We start from the raw sequence: 19,100 nt of genomic DNA on the forward strand, positions 1-19,100 counted from the left end.
GAGAAGACAAGATTGAGAAAAATGAAAACGATGAAATCAAATTACCTGAAGATATGATTCTGCCAGCAACAACTATGGAAGGATGCATTGATTTCATCTACCCAACATTCCACAATCCTGCAGAACTCTTCTCGAGGAATTCTATCTTGGTTCCTCTTAATGAAATGATGTGAAAAATAAACTTCACATGCATTAGACACTTCCCTGGAATCATGAAAGAATACTGCTCCTTCAATGCCGTAAGTGAAGGAGCTAACGCCACTCATTTTCCTACAGAATTCCTGGATTCCGTCAAGCTCTCTAGATTGCCACCACATAAACTGGAATTGAACAGGGGATCTCCCATCATTTCAATGAGGAACTTGGATCCACCAAGGCTTTGCAATGGAACGCGAATGATGATGGAAGAACTGCACGACAATCTCATCGTAGCAATGATAAATATTGGTGCATTCAAAAATGACCCTTCTCAATTTATCAGAAGGGGAAGATGTCCCTCTTCAGCGGAGCCAGTTCCCGATACAGTCACGCTTTGCAATGACTATACATAGGGCGCAAGGCCAAACTATGGAGAATGTGTTGATTTATCTGGAGAAACCGGTACTCCCGCATGGTCAGCTGTATGTGGCCTTAAGCCAGGGAAGAAGAAATGAAAATGTTAGAGCATTCCTGAAGGGCGGCAGATCAACCAGAAATGTGGTCATAAAAAGTGTCCTTTGTTAAACAAGGAGGAACAATATTTGTCTTGCTGCGCGTCTTTCTTCTTTAATAGATTGAGTTCTTCTTCTTTAATTTCCAAAGCACATCACATCACACTGCACTACCTTTCTCTCAAAAGGTGCCCCAACGGGTCACCCAGTTGTCTAGTTCTAAACCCTTTCCTTTATCTAGGAACGTACAAAATTCTGAGCGAACGTGATAGGCTGGATGTAGGGAGGCTGTCGCCCCTGACTGATGAGTTTGGCAGCAGGAGTTGATAGTCTCACAGGATAAGACATTTACAATTAAGATGAGTACAAATTTCTCAATTCAGAGGTGGAGAACTTGTGAGAATCTGAACTACAGCAGGATGTGAAGAGCAGATCATTAAACACATTAAAAGAGGTGGAGAATCATAAACATGAGAAAGTCTGCAGATACTGGAAATCCAAAGCAACACAAACACACACAATACTGGAGGAACTCGGCAGGTCAGAGAGCATCTATGGAAAAGAATAAGCAATCGATATATCAGGCCAAGACCCTTCTTCAGGACTGGAAATGGAGGAAGAAGATTCTGGAATTCAAAGGAGGGGAGGGGAAAGAGGATAGTTAGAAAGTGGGTGGAAAAGATAAAAGGCTGGAGAGGAAGCCAGGTGGGTGGGAAAGAGAAAAGGCTGGAGAGGAAGAAATCTGATAGTAGAGGAGACTGGATCATGGGAGAAAGGAAAGGAGGAGGGGACCCAGCAGGAAGCCTTGGCCAGAAACATTGACCATTCACTTCTCTCTGCAGACAGTGCCTGACTTATGGAGGTAGAGGAATTTCAGGATACCAAAGCCATTAAGCAGTATGGGGAAAGACTATGAACATGGTACCAAGATTGAGAATTAGCCATAGCTCACTATATTAAGATTGGTCAGGACTGGCATCTATTGATGCATAGTTAAAGGCTGAGGTTGAGTTGAAGATCAAAGCATTCAATTCGAGGAGAATGCAATTTCTTCTTTGCACTGGGTGGGGATATAGTCAGGTGAAACACACTGAAACAAGAGGCAGGTTTATACTAAATATGAAGAGGGGTGTGTCCCTTCTGAGTGGAAACGGAAGATGCCACTGGCAGGGAAAAGGTAGACAAATTAAACAGAGGGAGACAAATCATATTCAATAAATTGTATCGAATAGGTAGGGCAGACATCCCACCCTGCAAAAACTCATTTCAGGGAGGTAGTACCATCAATTTGCGGGAGACTCCCGGAACTTCTGGGACAGGTGGGATGTTTGCAATAGAGTAGCTCCTTAGCAGCTAGCCAGCTAGTTTAAATAACGTTAGCTATGCTAATGAACGAATGACACCTGTTAAACTCACCTCAACATGTCTTTTACATTTTAACCCACCATGGGCAATAGAAAAGTCACTGTTGCAGACAGTGCAGCGGCAACACTGTCATTATTTTGACCCCTATTAGGCAGGGGTACACTTTAGGGTAGTCTGGGGTGACGTACATTTTATATTTTCTTTTTTTGGAACACTCTCCCATGGCGCGCTCTCGCTCGCTCTCTCTCTCTCTCTCGTGGTCGCTCTCGCTTGCTTTCTCTCTCATTCTCTCGCTCGCGCGCTCTCGCTTGCTTTCTCTCTCTCTCTTGCTCGCGCGCTCTCTCTTGCTTGCTCTCACTCTCTCTGCACGCGCTCCCTCTCGTGGTCATTCTCGCGCTTTCTCTTTTGCTTTCTCTCTCGCGCTCTCTCGCTCACTCTCAAAAAAATTGATTTCCACGATATTGTATATAATTTGTGGGTATCAGGGAGCCACTATTAATATGCAGGAGACTCCCGGAACTTCTGGGAGAGGTGGAATGTCTGGGCAGGGATACAGCTGAAAAAAACAACAACTTACTCAACTCAGCACCTAGCATTGCCAGCCAGGGCTGAATAGCAATCAATTATCTACAAAGTTCAATGCAAATCAGAGGATATATAGTTCAAATATTTTATTTGGCTAGAAAAATCGCACTCTGAGCACTCATTTTAGATTCTGGCATCAATAATGCACATCATGGCGAGTAGGAGGCATAAAGGAGTGAAATATAATGGCGTTGCAACAACAACTTCAAACTCACCATCAGGACCAACAAACTGACTGAACTTCAGCAAGGGGAAGCCAGGAGATGACACACCAGTCATCACTGGGGGGTCAGCAGTGGAAAGAGTATGCAGCTTCACGCTCCTGGGTGTCAACAGCTCAGAGGATCTATTCTGGACCCAGCACATCATGAAGAAGTGTTGTCAGCGACTCAACTCATTGTGATTGGGAGCAAAGTTGATATGTCACCAAAGACTTTTGCAAATTTATATAGGGCCACGACGGAGAGCATGCTGACACATTGTTAGGTGTCGTGGCTTGAAGGACTGTAAGAGCCTAGTCTGTGAGATGTGAGTGAGTGAGTGAGTGAGAGAGAGTGAGAGAGAGTGAGAGAGAGAGAGAGACAGACAGAGACAGAGAGACAGCACCAACTGTCACAATTCTGATCCCTAGTAATATAGACTGTGCAGGAAATACTGGAAAGACATGCATCTTTTAATTTAAATAGATGTTTTTGAGAGGTGATCTTACTGAACAAATTCTTAAACTATCAGTCCTCCTTTGAAAACTATAGCCTGAAATATTCCATTCCAGTAAAGTAAAATGAACTTTGCAAGATGCAAATAAACATCAGTAATTTCATTAACTTAGTTTACTGAGAAAGGTATGAAAGAGATCTCATTTAAAAGTAATACATTTCTATGAATAAGTTAACGTCACCAAAACAAATGCTGTTATTAGATAGATTCTACATAAATAAATATTTATCACTGAAACCTGTCACTGCCTTACCTGAACTGGCATTCTCCTCTCCAGATTCACCAGAACCTCTGTTCTCCAACTGACTGCCATTTAAACTGTAATTACTTGCCTCCAATGAATTCAAAGTGGAATCTGTTAGGGAAAAAAAAATACTGGTTTCCAAATTCTATGAATTCTAACCAACGTAAAATAGCAGGTGATCACTTAAAGTGATCGCTTACAAGGTCAGTTGTCAAATAAATGCAAACTAACTGTAATCTGAAGGTCAATGTACAGTATAATCTATTAATAAAATTATTGCAGCATTAGTATTGCATTATAGGCAATAAATTCTCATGTGAATTCCTTCTGCATTCTCTTAGCACAGAAAATCAGATTTTTTTATGAATTTGAAATACCCTGATGATGCAAAATAGCGTAATATACAAATCAAAGACAGCCGTGCAAAAGACTTAAGCATATATATTTATAGCTAGATGTTTATGACTTTTGCAGAGAACTGTATTAATTTTATGTATAACACTGTAGTGCTGCCACAAAAAAATAACAACTTTCATGAGATATGTGAGTGATGACAAATTCTGATATGGGTCTCTATTGCAGACTGAGGGTGGGATGGGAGCCGGGGGGAGAAATCATGGTTGGGAAAAGGGGAAGCGAGATGTTAGGGAGTGGGAAGCACCAGAGACACATTCTGTAATGTTCAATAAACAATTGTTTGGAATCAAATGCCCTTGCCTGGTGTTTCAGGGCTGGGTGTGTCGCTCCCCGCACCTGTCCCTCTTTCTCTGCACCTGTCCCACACCTCTCCCATGGCACTCCACGCTAGCCAGTCCCTACATCTTTTTCTCCCACCAGATTTGCATCTCGCTCTCCACTCCACGTTGGCAAATACAGTACATGGATGCCATTGTAACCACTGAACCCGGATTACAGGCAGGTTCTGTACTTCTTTAAGGCAGGGAGTCTGACAAGGTAGTTCAAATACATAACAAAAGTTTATTAACAAATATCAGTTTTGTTAAAAACACTGCAGGACCTACACCATCCTGCAATGTACAAAGGGAGCAGCATAAGTAACACACCTCACGCGGGTACAGACGGTGACAAGAATAAATCAACCAAGAGGATCAGCAATGTTGCCACTTGCCTCCCCTTCTGGACTAGACAATGGCCTAAGTATGTGTGGGGGCATACTTTTAAGGTCACCTCCTGGGGAGCAAGGTCCCAGGCTACCTTCCCTCCTGTCAGGAGCAAAAGGCATAATTCTCTGTACTACCTGGTTATACTATTAAGAATACTAAAAGCTAAAAACTCTCATGTACCGACACTTCACCTTTCTCAAGAGAAAAAGTTGCAATATTGCAACTCCAAGCCTGGAAGTATTTCAAATGCTGAGTTTAATATATGGTAAGATGAAGATTGTTGTGTATAGTTTTTTGCTAAGGCCATTGGCGCTGATTTCTATCATGCATAAGGTCCAATTATCAAGTATGCCTGAACAAGCGTTGTAAATTGTTCCTACAAAGTCTTATCTTCTGGTAGTTCCAGAATGAAGAACTTGTTGTGGGATTCAATGTGGTAAATGGAAGCAAGGATTAGATCAAAATGATGAAGAGCCACTCAAGTCAATGGATCAGCCCATGGTCTTCACAGGAGAACATGAGATGTTGGACTGAAGGCTCTGGCATTCACATATATTGAGTAGAAAAGTGATCAGCCATGTTAAGGATGAGGTGAGGGAAAGGGGTGTAATATTCAGTGAATACTAGTGGTGATAAGCTTCCACTGCCTATTAAGTTCTCCCAATGGTGTGCTTCTCAAATAGCTTCTGACAACCAAGTCCACCTCCTGGCCTTCGCATGTGGCTTAGCTCCTAAGCCCAGTGGAACCATTTCTACTGACAAGAGAAGGGACAAAGACAGGTAACTGGTGCCATAAAACCAGTCACTTCAGGTAGATGAAGCTCGTCAGCCACGGTTGGCAGCTCACCTAGGAGAAGGAAAAATCTGATCTCAAACCTCCGCTACCTTACGGCTATACCCACTCATGGGGAAGGCTTCAGGAGTAAACCCTGGGGGAGAAGTCCTGAGCTAAAGTCCACAAAGCAGTCCTACGCTAAGGAAACCCACGTGGTCATGGGGAGAACGTACAAAATCCTTACAGACGGCAGTGGAAACCAAACCTGCGTTGCTGGTACTATAAAAAGCATTGTATTAACTACTATGCTGTTGTGCAGGCCCATCATCTCAAAGTCACTGCACAACAGCATTAAACAATTAGGCCTACACAGCAATACGTATATAAATCTCCAGAAAGTCACAATACTAAACATCACTAGGATAGTCTGGAAGTTCCTAGCAATTGAGAAATGAGTGTGCTTGGCTATGCCTGTACCTCAGGTTTTCCCAGCTTGAGCCCAGAAAAATATAAAAATAATAAAATGCTTTGTTGTGCTCACTAATGACTGAATACCACATATATTCCATTACATTTAATTATCGGTAGAGTTAGGATGACTATTCAATGAAGTGAAAAAGTGTATGTGGAGTGACAGCGATAGAAAATGGATGTTCCTAACATTTAAAAAAAAATGGTTATGGACTGTTCTCTTGACGGAAACACATGTAACCCAGGGACTACCTACACTATTAATTACATTTGATGACACAAAGAAATCAGTCTGAAAATGTTTGCAGTCAGTAACTGCCCTCTGCTGAATTATAAATGTAATGACACTTAAAACAGGTAAATAAAATGCCACCTCCTGACAGCCTGCAGCAACAGCAGACAATCATTCAAACAGAACAAATTCAATCAAAATCCTAAGTGAAGAAACGTCATTCAAATGATTACCAGTACAATATGACCTACAAGAATAAAGAAATGTTTAATAATATTGTTGGTAAGTATTGGACACTGACCTATCATTTTTTAATTTCATAATTTATATATTTCAGAATTCACGAAATATCACGTGGTGAATATTATTTCACAATTAGATATTACAAACTACAATTTTACAGTATCTGTTCTAAAATCCTTCTTATCCTCACAGCCACTTCTCAATCATACTTTCTTACAAAGATCTTTTTAATGATCTTCCCTTGCTCTCTTGTTCTGACTGCAAAGCTCATCTAATGATTAGGATACAGTTCAAAGTAGTCATTGTAAGCAGTAAATGTTTTAGATTTGATACATCAAACACTTTACATCTGACATCCATTTCTTTTTTGTTGTACTCATCCCTTGTGAATTTAGTCACAGCTGTGTGTGATGCACGATGCAATGCCTGGGGATTTACTTCACTGTTATGGTTGTCAAATATTCCCAATGTTGTATTACTTTCTTCCCTCAGTTGTGCCCCATGTAATACTCTTGACAATTTCTACAACACTCTGTTCCTGCAGATAATAAAATCATGTAATTTCGTATAAACTTTATTTTAAGGAAAATCACTTGTTTATGAATGTGATTGTTTTAGATTTATTCCCCTGATCTACACCACATTTTCGCTGTTTTTCTTTCATTTTTATTTACTACTACTTCTCCTGCTTGCAAGACTTTGTCACATAATTTGACTTCCCTCTTCCAATGGCCAGTCCCCTTTCTCCTTCCCAATGTTGGCTTTTCACCTGTGTGGTTCCACTGAGGCCTACGTTCAGCAGGTCCTAGCTCAACCCCAGGTTTGTGCAATGTAGATGGAATGGCAGGTGGGGAAGTCAGAAATTTTCGGACAACCGGGCTCATGAGGAAGACTGAGACCAAAGATGACAGTAGGCGTGTTGAAGTAAGATAGAGGAAAGGTAAAAAGAGTGGAGTAGAATGAGATTGAGAACTATGGTGCCGAAAAGATTAGAGACTTCGCAGTCAATGTCTAGCTTTGTCAGCTCTCAAAGTTGTCCAAAGTTCTGGATGTTTCTGAATGTACCTGAAATCCGATATATTTAAAAATTACTAAAATCAACAAAACAAACAAAAGCATAAAATATTATTGTAAAACCATAGTATCTAAAAATAGTAAATAATTCAACTAATTAAAACTACAAGTTACATTATATTTACCCTTCACTTTCACAAACAATGCTGCCATTCAAATAAATGTGCTCACTTTTGTTCTACCAGTACTACATTGCTTCAACTGCAATGGCCAGATTCCTGCTAGAACTCTTGGAAAATTCAACAAGTTTTTTCTTGGTGAAAACACAGTTGGAGAATTGCCAGTAATAATTTGCCAGTAAGTTAGGGACATCAGAGGTCTTGATGGGAGGTATAGATAGCCTGACACTACCTGGAAATAAATGTCAGCAGTTCAGTGTTGAACCATTATTATTTCTCAGCGATTTCCGACTCAAAACAATTAACACCATCTATTGAATTGTCTCTTTTGCTTTTTACTAGTTTCTTTCCAAAACTCTAGGACTGGACTTGAGTTCTGATGAGGGATCTTGGCCTAAAACATCAGCTGTTTATTCTTGACCTTCTGAATTCCACCAGCATTTTCTGTGTGTTGCAGAGGACTTGATCATTTCAGTTAGACCTTTGATTGTGGGCTAAATTTACACTTTGTAGTTGTTTAGAGTATCTAATTGAGATTCAGGCTTAATTATCACGTATCAAGACATGCAGTGAAATCTGTCATTTGCCTTATCAACCAACACACCCAGGGATGTTCTGTGGGTAGCCACAAATTCTGGCACCAACATAGCATGCCCACAATGTTCAACACAACACAGAAGAACACAAGCAGCAACACTAACAATGACAACAACAGAGCAGCAAACAAACACAAGAAAATCTGCAGATGCAAGAAATCCAAAGCAACACACACACCAAATGCTGGAGGGGCTCAGTATGTCAGGCAGCATCTATGGAAAAAAGTAAACAGTCAACGTTTCGGGCTGAGAAGGAGGAGGAAGATGGCAAAATAAAACAAGAGAGGAGAGGAGAAGATGGCAGTGCGACACAGCTCGCAGCGGCCACTCTGGTGGTGATGTCTGTTATTTGTCAAGTAGGGTGCCATGCACAATCCTGATTTGATGGAGACGGACGTAAGAGCACAAAGGAACATCCAGTGAAACTTCTGAAATGCCTGCTTCGCTGCTGCTGCTACTGTGTGGTCTGAAATCTCCGGAGGGGAAGGCCCCGGGTCCTCGGCTTTGCTTGTTGCTCGGTGGCCGGGGCGAGGTCGAAGCGCTCGGCAGAGGATGGTACTTGGTGCTCGGTGTCGAACGGCTGGTCAGAGGCTCCAAGTTTTCGGACGGACTCAGAGTCCGCTGCGGTCGGGTGCTTCCAATAGTGCGGCATCGGCAGGTTTGCGGCGCTTGGAGATTCATAGCAGGGAGTGTTTCTCCCTTCTACCGTCTGCATGAGATGATGAGGCATCGGGACTTTGAGACTTTTTTTTTACCGTGCCCATGGTCTGCTCTTTATCAAATTATGGTATTGCTTTGCACTGTTGTAACTATGTTATAATTATGTGGTTTTGTCAGTTTTAGTCTTGGTTTGTCCTGTGTTTCTTGTGATACCATTCTGGAGGAACATTGTATCATTTTTTAATGCATGCATTTCTAAATGACAATAAATGAGGACTGAGTGTCCTCATAATCTAAAATCTAAAAAAGTCCCTTTCCCACCCTCCTCACACACACAGACCTCCAACCTCTGGAAAGACCATCTCCAGCCCTTAAGTCCTTGGCCCCAGGCTCTCAAACTCGCAGACATCGGACCTCTGATGTTCAATTTCTGGGTCAGGCTCGCTGCTTGCAGACATTGGACCTCTGATGTTCAGTCTCTGGGCCAGACTCACTGACTTTGGTCTTCGACCTTTTGAACTTTCTACCCCCAGACTCACTGAACTCTAGATTTTGACCTTTGTCTTTACCATCTGGACTTTGCCAATCTCAGGGTATCAACCCCACGACTTACTAATCATGGGTTTGACCATTGGGCTTTCCCTGACCTGAACTCTGGAATCGCTGACCTTTGACCATGGAGCACCTTGGGCCTCACCTTCCAGACTCCCACAAGTCTCCAATCTCAGTGACCTGGAGGGTCACAGGCTCTTGCGATTCCCACCCTTACGGACCTCTGACTTGGAATTTGGCGATCTGGGAATCACTGGTCTCAGCGCCTGTCAACCTGACCCGATTTCCAGACTGCTGACCTTTGACCATAGAGTGCTCCAATCTAAACTCAGGATCCCGCCCCTGACTTTCATTCTCCTTCATTCTGTCATTAAACCTTAAACTGATCTCACGCTGCCCCTCCCCAATCAAACCTACAAATTAAAAGGGTCTGAGCCACAACATTGATGGAAATTGCAGCTTGGTGCCAACCTGAGCTGAACATTGGCTCCTGCCCCGGCTCTTCATTTATCTCTAACTGGCCCGCATCCCTGTCTCTAAACCCTACCCTGACCCTAACTCTCCCACTACCCCCAAAAGCCATCACTACAAACCTAAAAATCAACTAACTCTGAAGCACAACTTTGACAGACATTGCTGCTCACCACCATCTTGATTGGAAGTTACCAAAAAGTTATGAAAACAATTAGTCATTACATCTTCACAAATAACAAATTGTCTCCTTCGGGTACTTTCTACATTGTGAAAAATAGATTGAGGCTAAAGATAACTTGACTAAATGATATCCCATTGGTTAATTTGGTTAATTAAAAAGACCCTAATCTCATGCCAATGAGAGACAAATACAATGAGAGATATCCATTTGTATGCAAACTTGCTATACTATGCTTAATGAGTAACATCTATATAGCTTGATGAGTTATTGATTACATATTGTACAGAAATTTTAATCTTTACCTGAAAAAATAAGCTGTTCTTACCAATAAGATGATAAGTCTAATCATTAAGGATAAACAAAATGTTATCATCAAATTATTTTGAACAGTAAATAAACAAATTTCCAAGCTATTAAGTTAATTTTATACTGTTTGAATGGAAGGGGATAAGTAGGATTAATCTCAGAGAATGTAAGAGAAAGCAAGGAAATGAGTAGAATTCTTCCCATATTAATGCTACTTCAATTAGCAGAATTAACATCTCTTCAGTTTTGAAGATAATTAGTTATTCTGCTGTCTCTTTGATTGCATAAATAATTCGTTTTCATTCTGACCTTTGTGACACAAAGCCAATGACAGACAGGATGCAAAAATGAAGATTTGAATTGTGGTTACATTAATTCTACTATGGTTATTATTCTACTCTGGATTTATTGAGTATGCCTGCAAAAAATAAATGTCAGGGTTGTATGTGTACTTTGATAATAAATTTACTTTGAACTTTTGAACCTTGAATTGTGATGCTCTCTGTGTGATGCTGCATGTTCTGTCTGTGACTGTAGGTTTCCTTCTGAGGCACCCATTTCTTCCTGCATGACCTCTTCATGTGGGTTAATGACAAAAAGAATCCAAGGGGAGTCAATGTACATGTGAAAGAGAATAAGTCGCAAACGTCCTTAGGAATGAGGCTTCCGTCTGTGTTACTTTGAATGTAAGTATCTCATCATCATTGTATGCAGTGTTGTATGATGTGAGTGATCATGGCCTTCCATCCATGACCATGATTGATCTTGGCAAGTTTTTCTACAGAAGTGGCTTGCCATCGCCTTCTTCTGGGCAGTATCTTTACAACACAGATGACCCCAGCCATTATTGATACTCTGCATAGATTATCTGCCTGGCGTCAGTGGTCACATAACCAGGGCTTGTGATATCCACCAACTGCTCATATGACCATCCACCACCTGCTCCCATGGTCACGTGACCCTGCTCGACCCGGGGGAGGGGGAAGCTAAGCAGGTGTTACACCTTGCTCAAGGGTGACCTGCGGAGGGAACGAGCACCTTCTACCTCCTTTGGTAGGGATGTATCTCCGCACTGCCACCCACTGCAAGTATAGGATTTACTAAAAGAGGGAAAAAAAGCCCACTTTTAGAAGTGAAATTCAAATCACACCCCCCGAAAGCATGCTGGTAGATTAATTTGCTGATATAGATAAACCCTTCACGTGGACTAGTGGAAAAGGTCATGTGTGAAAAAGTATGAATTGAGCTACGGGAAAGTAAGGAAAAGGGGGAATGAAATCAATGGGATTGTTCACTGGGAGGCCAATGTGGATTTCATTGGCCATATGCTCCCTTCTCTGTTCTTTGGTAAAAATTACAGTTTTCAACTGTTGGTGGCTCCTTTTCTGTTCCTCTCTTAATACTGCAGCTGAAGGCAGTGTAAAAGAAACTTCAATCAGCAAAGTGGAAGTGGTTAAAGAAGCAGATGAACAACGAAGTTATCAGCAGCTATATGCAAAAGGGTGATTATATGACAACTATATCAGACACAGCCAATCAAAGCAAGTTTTCTTTGGACTTCCCATTAATATGATCTTTCCTAATACTACTGAACACTTTATATATTAATACAGCTGTGGGTAGCATGGCAGAGCGGGGATTCTGCATGTCTGCATCAAAGGAGGTGTAAGGCACTTCTTCCATTGCTAGCCTGCAGGTCACCCTTGGACAAGGTGTAACACCTGCTTATCTCCCGATCAAGGTCTCATGAAGCGTACGAGCAGCTCACAATCCTGGTAATGTGACCACTGGCACCATACAGACAGTCTCTGAAGAGTATCGATAATGGCTGGGGTCACTCGTCTTGCAAAGACGCTGCCCAGAAAGTGGCAAAGGGAAACAACTTCTGTGGAAAAATATGCCAAGAACAATCATGGTAAGACCATGAAAAGCATGTCATACAGCATGGCACATAATGAATAAACAAACAGTTGTGATAAAATACTAAATTACTTCAAAATGGATCATTATTTATCCTGGTTTAATCAATAATACTCAGAAATTCTATACCAAGGAAGTTATTTTCCCCAAGAATATATACCCAATCCTAACCACAAGAAAACAATAATCAGATATTCTTAAGCTTAGTCAGTCCTTACCACCTCCTTGTATTTGCCACAAACATTGAATTAAGGGCTCCCAATAGGAACTTATCTAGGGACTTGTACAGAATCAAGGTCACTTCAAAATATTAAATGTAGAGAACACATACAACTTCTGAACTGTAGAGACTGCCCTTACTGTAACAGTAGACTTAAATCTATAAATGGACTAAATGGAACTGCAAAACTAATAAACATCCAAGATCTCAAAGATAAAGTTGTATGCCACGTAATATAATGCAAACAAATACCTCATGAACAGTCCAAAAGGAAACGCAAAACATTTCCTTGTTTCTTTGGAGTATTACCCTTAAAGCGATAAATGAACTTAATTGTAAAGCAATGTTGACTATCAAAGTTTCAGTTTCCAGTTCACTGAATTACTGACATTAGACGTTGGCTACTGACTGTGAAACACAGCAGGGGGACTGAACATGTAGGTCACACCAAAGGAATATTGACAAGAAAAAGGCCTTGGGTGTGCAATCACTTCTGTAAGGTGAATTTGTAAGGTTCAGCAGAGTTATTACCCCTTAACCATCAGGTTCTTGAACCAGTGGGGGATAACTTCACTCAACTTCACTTGTCCCTTCATTGAAATGTTCCCAAAAACTTTCCAGGACTCTTCATCTCGTGTTCTGGATATTTGTTATTTATTTATTTATTTATATATTTATTTATCTATCTATCATTATTTCTTTCTTTTTATATTTGCACACTTTGCTATCTTCTATTATTATTGCATTGTTGAACGCCCAAGCTGAGTAGTTTTTCATTGATTTGGTAATGGTTATTATTCTATAGATATATTGAGTATGCTCACAAGAAAATGAATCCTAGGGTTGTATTTGGTGATATATACATACTTTGATAATAAATTTACTCTGAACTGTAAATTATGCATGTCCATTGCTAAGGACATTAATTTTGCACAGTGAATAACTGAAGTATCTAGACTTGGACATCTAGAACATGAATTCAGGCAGGATGTAACACTGCCCTGCCATTTTGGACGAGGAAGAACCTCCAGTAGTATAAATTGAAGGATTATTATTATTTGTTGGCAGTTTAGCACAAAGCAACTGTTCCAAAATATGAGTAAAATACAAAATATTCAGGAAATTGCATAATGAGGAGAAAGTGCAGAATAAGCAAAAGGGAGGATGTGAAGGAGGAGTTAGGAGAATGGTAGGACATTAATAACACAAGAAGTAATTTTCTTTTCTGACCATCAGTTAGGAACCAGAATAAGTGTACGTACTTTCATGAGCACCCCCACAGTGAAATCTGTAACCTACTGCAGCCACAACTGCAACCATAGAGCAGGGTAACGTCCATGTTACCAGTGGATGCCAAGATACACCAGCAACACCAGAAGAAAGTATGTAGCTTTCCCAGGAACACAGGTTTCTCCCTGCTCCAGAATGCCATTAATTTCTGGACATGCCATACCAAAACTATCAAGAACCACAATGGCAGGCTAAAGCAAAACTATGTGAAAGTAAAATTGTAAGCAAAAGAAAAGGTTCAATGAGAATGTATTAATCCATTTTTCCACATATTTAAAATTATGCCCCTCATAAGCTTTTTAATTCATGAAATTAAAGTTTTGCAGTAGCACAAATAATATATTAGTGAATTAACAACCCTTCAGTAGACAAACACTTTCCTTTCAGTGCTACGAGTACCTTCTACTCCATGTGTGGACTAAAATATCTGACAGTGAAAATGGCAACAGCACTTACTTGGCATCAGATGATTGCTGAATCAGAAAAATCGAAGCTGGGCGTATCTGAACCATAACCCAGCAGGATGCCATCTATTCTCTGCTCTTTCATATGCCTACTAATTTCCCGTTTCTGACACTTTGTCACCTAATTTACACTAAGGAACAAATCACAATCATTAATTGACCTGTCAGTACAATTTTCCACAAGTCCATGTTTACTTCCTATCTTTCAGAGACATGCCCAAAAGCTCTTTAGAAGCCCCTGTTGCCACAATTTGTATGTATCTGCCTACTCTAGTGGTTGCCATTTCTACCTGTGTGGAATTGTTTATTGGTAAATGAAGACCATAGGATATAGGAGCAGAATTAGGCCATTTGACCCATCAAGTCTGCTCCACCATTTCATCATGGCTGATCCATTCTCCTCTCAGCCCCTGCCTTCTTCCCGTATTCCTTCATGCCCTGACTAATCAAGAATCTCTGCCTTAAATATACTCAATGACTTGGCCTCTACAGCCACCTGTGGCAATGAATTCCACAGAATTACCACTCTCTGGCTAAAGAAATTCCTCATATCCGTTCTAAATGGACATCCCTGCCTTCTGAGGCTGTGCCCTCTAGCCTTAGACTCCCCACCATATGAAACATCTTCTTCACATCCACTCTATCTAGGCCTTTCAACATTCGATAGGTTTCAGATATGAAAAGAAACAAAAGCATCAGGAGGAAATGCACATGGACAGGGGAAATATGCAAACCCTACCCAAATAGCTCTTTGGGGGAGGGGGGGGGGGTCAGGATTGAAACCAGGTTCCTTGAGCTCAGAGATAATAGTGTCAATTACAGTAGTTTTTGATAATCTATGCCAGATAACTGAGCACTAAATTCAAGGCTGATCCTCTGGTGTAGTTCTGAAGGAGTTCTGCTATATTTCAGATGAAATGTTAAACTAAGGCCTACCCTGCTCTTTCAGGTGATTATTAAGAAATAAGGGAATTATCCTAAAAGTTTGGTCAATATTTTTCTCTCAACTCATACTTCTTATAGTAATGTAATCTTGTCATTATCATCTTGGGAGATTGCAACATTGCTGTACTACAGTACATCAGTGGCTAAATTTTTTAAGTACTTCATTCACTGTCTTCATCCAAGTAATAGTTACAGCAAACTAACCTGAGTTGGAGACACTGGTTAAAATCAAAAATCACCAAAACTTTTACTGAAATTAACATAACACATACTTTAAAAAAAGCTTGAACTGTTTTCTTGGTAATGTGGATGCTGAAAATGTCTGGGATCACCTGTCTTGTAAAGACACTGCCCAGACGAAGACGAAGGCAAATCGCTTTGTAGAAAAATTGGTGAAGAACAATCATGGTCATGAGACCATGATCGCCCATGTCATAGGACATGGCACATGATGTTGATGATGATGGACACAAGAGAGACTGCAGATACTGGAAATCTAGAGCGACCCACTCAATGTGTTGAAGGAGCTCAGCAGGTCAGGCAGCATCAATGGATGGGAAAATCCAGGAAGGGTCTCAGCCCGAAACGCCAACTGTTATTTCCTGTCCATAGATGCTGCCTGACCTGCTGAGCTCCTCCAGCACATTGTGTGTGTTGCTGATGATGATGATGATGGATGCTGGAACAATATCATACCCAAGTTGTACCGATTTCCATTCCAATTAATTATACCATTTCAAATATGAATACTGCATTTTACCAACATTGGCATTGCACTGAAAGTATGAAAATAATATTTAATACTACCCTAACTTTTAATTAAGAGTAATATTTTACTAGTGAAACTCTAAGAGCATTTGTAAAAAGCTGCTAACCTCTTGGCTATCTTCCACAATGGATGTTTTGTGCAGTAGCGTATAACACATTTTTCAAGTCATCAAATGCTGCATGGATCAGCTGTGACACTGTGATCTTTGACATTTTTGATCTGGAATAGGGAACTGAGCTGAGAATCCCTTCTGCCAATGGAGCTGTTTTGGAATAAACTTTATATTTATCAGTTGTCTACTTAATGTACTATTTACTAATTGGCTGGCACAAATGATAGTAAGTGTATCCAACGAAGAGTAAATTACTCATTAACTAATAGGCAGAGGAAGCAGTGCCATACCACCTTTTCCTTCTGCATAAGATCAGAAGCGATCAGCATGCATGTGTATGCATGCATGTCCCTAATCTCAAGTTTGAAAGAACTCCAACATATTGAGATCATTTTTTTCCCTTCCTGGCACTAACAAAAATACCTGGATTCTCATGATTTTGGAAGTTTCCCTTGTGCCCATGAATGCAAACTTCCCAACACCACAATGCAATTTGCCATCCAGGACAGTCTGAGGTCCAGAATACTATCTTTCATTGCAACACACAGAAAAAGCTGGAGCAACTCAGCAGGCCAGGCAGCATCTATGGAAAAGAGTAAACAGTCAACACTTTGGGCCAAGACCCTTCATCGGATCTGATGAATGAACCATCTTTCATTGCCTGACCAGCACTGCCATGGAAGGTGGAAATGAGAGGTGGAAGAATAACATGTTAAACAGAAGAAAGTCCAGAGATGCTGGGAATCCAAACCAACATACAGAAAATGCTGGAGGAATTCAGCAGGTCAGAGAGCATCTATGGAAATGAATAAACAGTTGACATTTTAGACTGGCACTGCCATCTAAGGTGGGAATGAGAGAAGGAAGTATAATATTTTGCAGCTTTTCAAAAGGCTGAGCCAATTAATGGGCAATATCACTTTTCAGTAAGGCGACAGAGAGAGTAGTAACTTCATGGGTGGCAGCAGCTGGAAGAGCTATATTGTGAAACAGTTGTTTAATTATGTCTGTAAATTCCCACACCTTATAATGTTCTCTTTTACATTCAAGCCAAACATTATCAGCCACCAGCTGATTGTTAATATTTACAATTTATTTCTCACGTTCAGTCAAGAGCAGAGTGATAGAAACTCAGTAAGGTGAAAAATTAATAGTGGAAAATAAATTTGGGACATACTTGATAAATACTTTGGACTTCAATAATCTGAATTCTTGCACCAACTAATGAGATAATTCTCTCCAAGTATAATATGGTTCATCCAAATGTAACAGTCCCTATAGCGTAGTGTCAAAAAATCTGAGCAAGCGTCTTTTCAAATATCATCTTAAGAAATTATTAGCGCCATTAATTTCTCCATGATGATTACATTACTGGTTATAGACTATTATTAATTATTTTTTGTGAGTAGCTTGTTGCAAGAAATGCTAGATTAAGTGATTTATTTAATGGTAACTGTTAATGAGAAACTCAAATTATTTTAATTGTTCTGTGATTTACAAACATGAGACTATTATAACAGATTTGAAAGTGTAGTGGGAATTCTCTGCTAATGATTGGCACTCTCACATTTCAAAATGCAGAAGGAGCAGTAAGCATAATTCTTTTAGATCTTGGGTACCCAACCCACGGACTCCTCGGTCAATAGCAGGGATCCATGATGTAAAAAAGGTTGGGAACCCCTGTTTTAGATGAAGAATGTTATAAAACTTGCAAATTACAGACAGTACTATCATCCAAAACAAAGGTGGAACTCGGTAGGAAAATGAGCAGGTGTTTTGTTACATTCCTCTTTCCTCTTTTACCTTTTCACGTGATAAGATTCTTTATACCACACCCATATTGGTCAATAATTGTTTCAAATCTTCAAAACTAAAGGCTGACATCTGAGATTGCCCAATATATCCCCTCTAATATTTGCACATATGTACTTTCAGCTGAAACATTTTCAGAGCAGGAAAGCCTTTCAGCTTTACTTACTATTGGGACTCTAAACTGACATCATCAAAATCTCCATAGAACCCATAATCACTCAACAAACCTCTGAAAGAATAAATTGACTCAAAATTTAAAAAAACCTTTTGAATGAATAATCATCTAGTTGAAGCCAGCTACTCTCCAAGGGGATCACAACCCTTGCCATGGTTTGGAGGACTGCACGCCTCAATGACCCAGAGAGCTATGCTGGCTGAAGTCAGGTCTTGATGCTTTGGCTCTTGGGTAGGGTCACCTATGTCAAACAGCTCAAAGGTTAGAGGCCGGACTAAGAGTGATCTAGCAGTCCTCCAGGTTCAGGACTGGTAAAACGAAATTGTTACAGAAACAGCAATGAAGAATCCTTCCATGACTGAGTGCATCGGTGTTCCTGAGTCTCCACCTGGAACTTGCATGAATGACAGCAGTGAAAAACGAGTTACTAAGACGATGAAGGAAACCTTGAACACCACCAGAGATGGAGGATCTTCACTGCTGCCCTAAACACCAGTGGTGTAACAGGCAGTAGGCAGGCAGTTAACAGGAACTATGGTACACACATTTTGCCAATGGAGATTGATTAACAATGGCATCTGTTCCTCCTGCTTCCATCCCACTTCATTATTTTCCATTACATTCTTTTGTTGTAGCTTTCTGCAAGAAGACTAAACAAATAAAACAATTCCAGAAAATAAAAGCTCATGTTATTCTCTATAACAATGAAATTTTTGTATGAATTTGGTCCTGCAGCACAAATCACTAAATTCTACCATTATCCCAAAATCTACAGGGAAATTCTCCAGAAAATGAAGTTGCAACACCTGGCTTCTTTTGTCAACTAACTTCTACATCACAAGCTCTAAGAAATATTCTTACTTTGCAAGAAGAAATGTATTATTATTACACTGAAAAAACTGAGGAAATGTTTTCTAATACCAGGTCCACCTGAGGTTGTGAATGCCGGACTTAATGGACAGCTTGTACATATGCGACAATATTCAAAGTGGATGGGAATAGGTTTGCTGGCCACTGCAAGACTA

The 19,100-nt window shown here is 40.4% G+C and overlaps 1 protein-coding gene across 1 annotated transcript in view; it reads right to left on the reverse strand.

The window, feature by feature from the left end:
* Nucleotides 1-19,100, reverse strand: part of ifih1 (interferon induced with helicase C domain 1) — a 126,990-nt gene that overhangs the window by 71,902 nt on the left and 35,988 nt on the right. Inside the window, exon 4 of the mRNA XM_072262029.1 lies at nucleotides 3,571-3,672. Within this exon, the coding sequence (XP_072118130.1) occupies nucleotides 3,571-3,672 (102 nt within the window). The remainder of the gene's footprint in view (nucleotides 1-3,570; nucleotides 3,673-19,100) is intronic.

Source organism: Mobula birostris, chromosome 6, assembly GCF_030028105.1.
Source record: "Mobula birostris isolate sMobBir1 chromosome 6, sMobBir1.hap1, whole genome shotgun sequence".
NCBI classification, from domain to species: Eukaryota; Metazoa; Chordata; class Chondrichthyes; order Myliobatiformes; family Myliobatidae; genus Mobula; species Mobula birostris.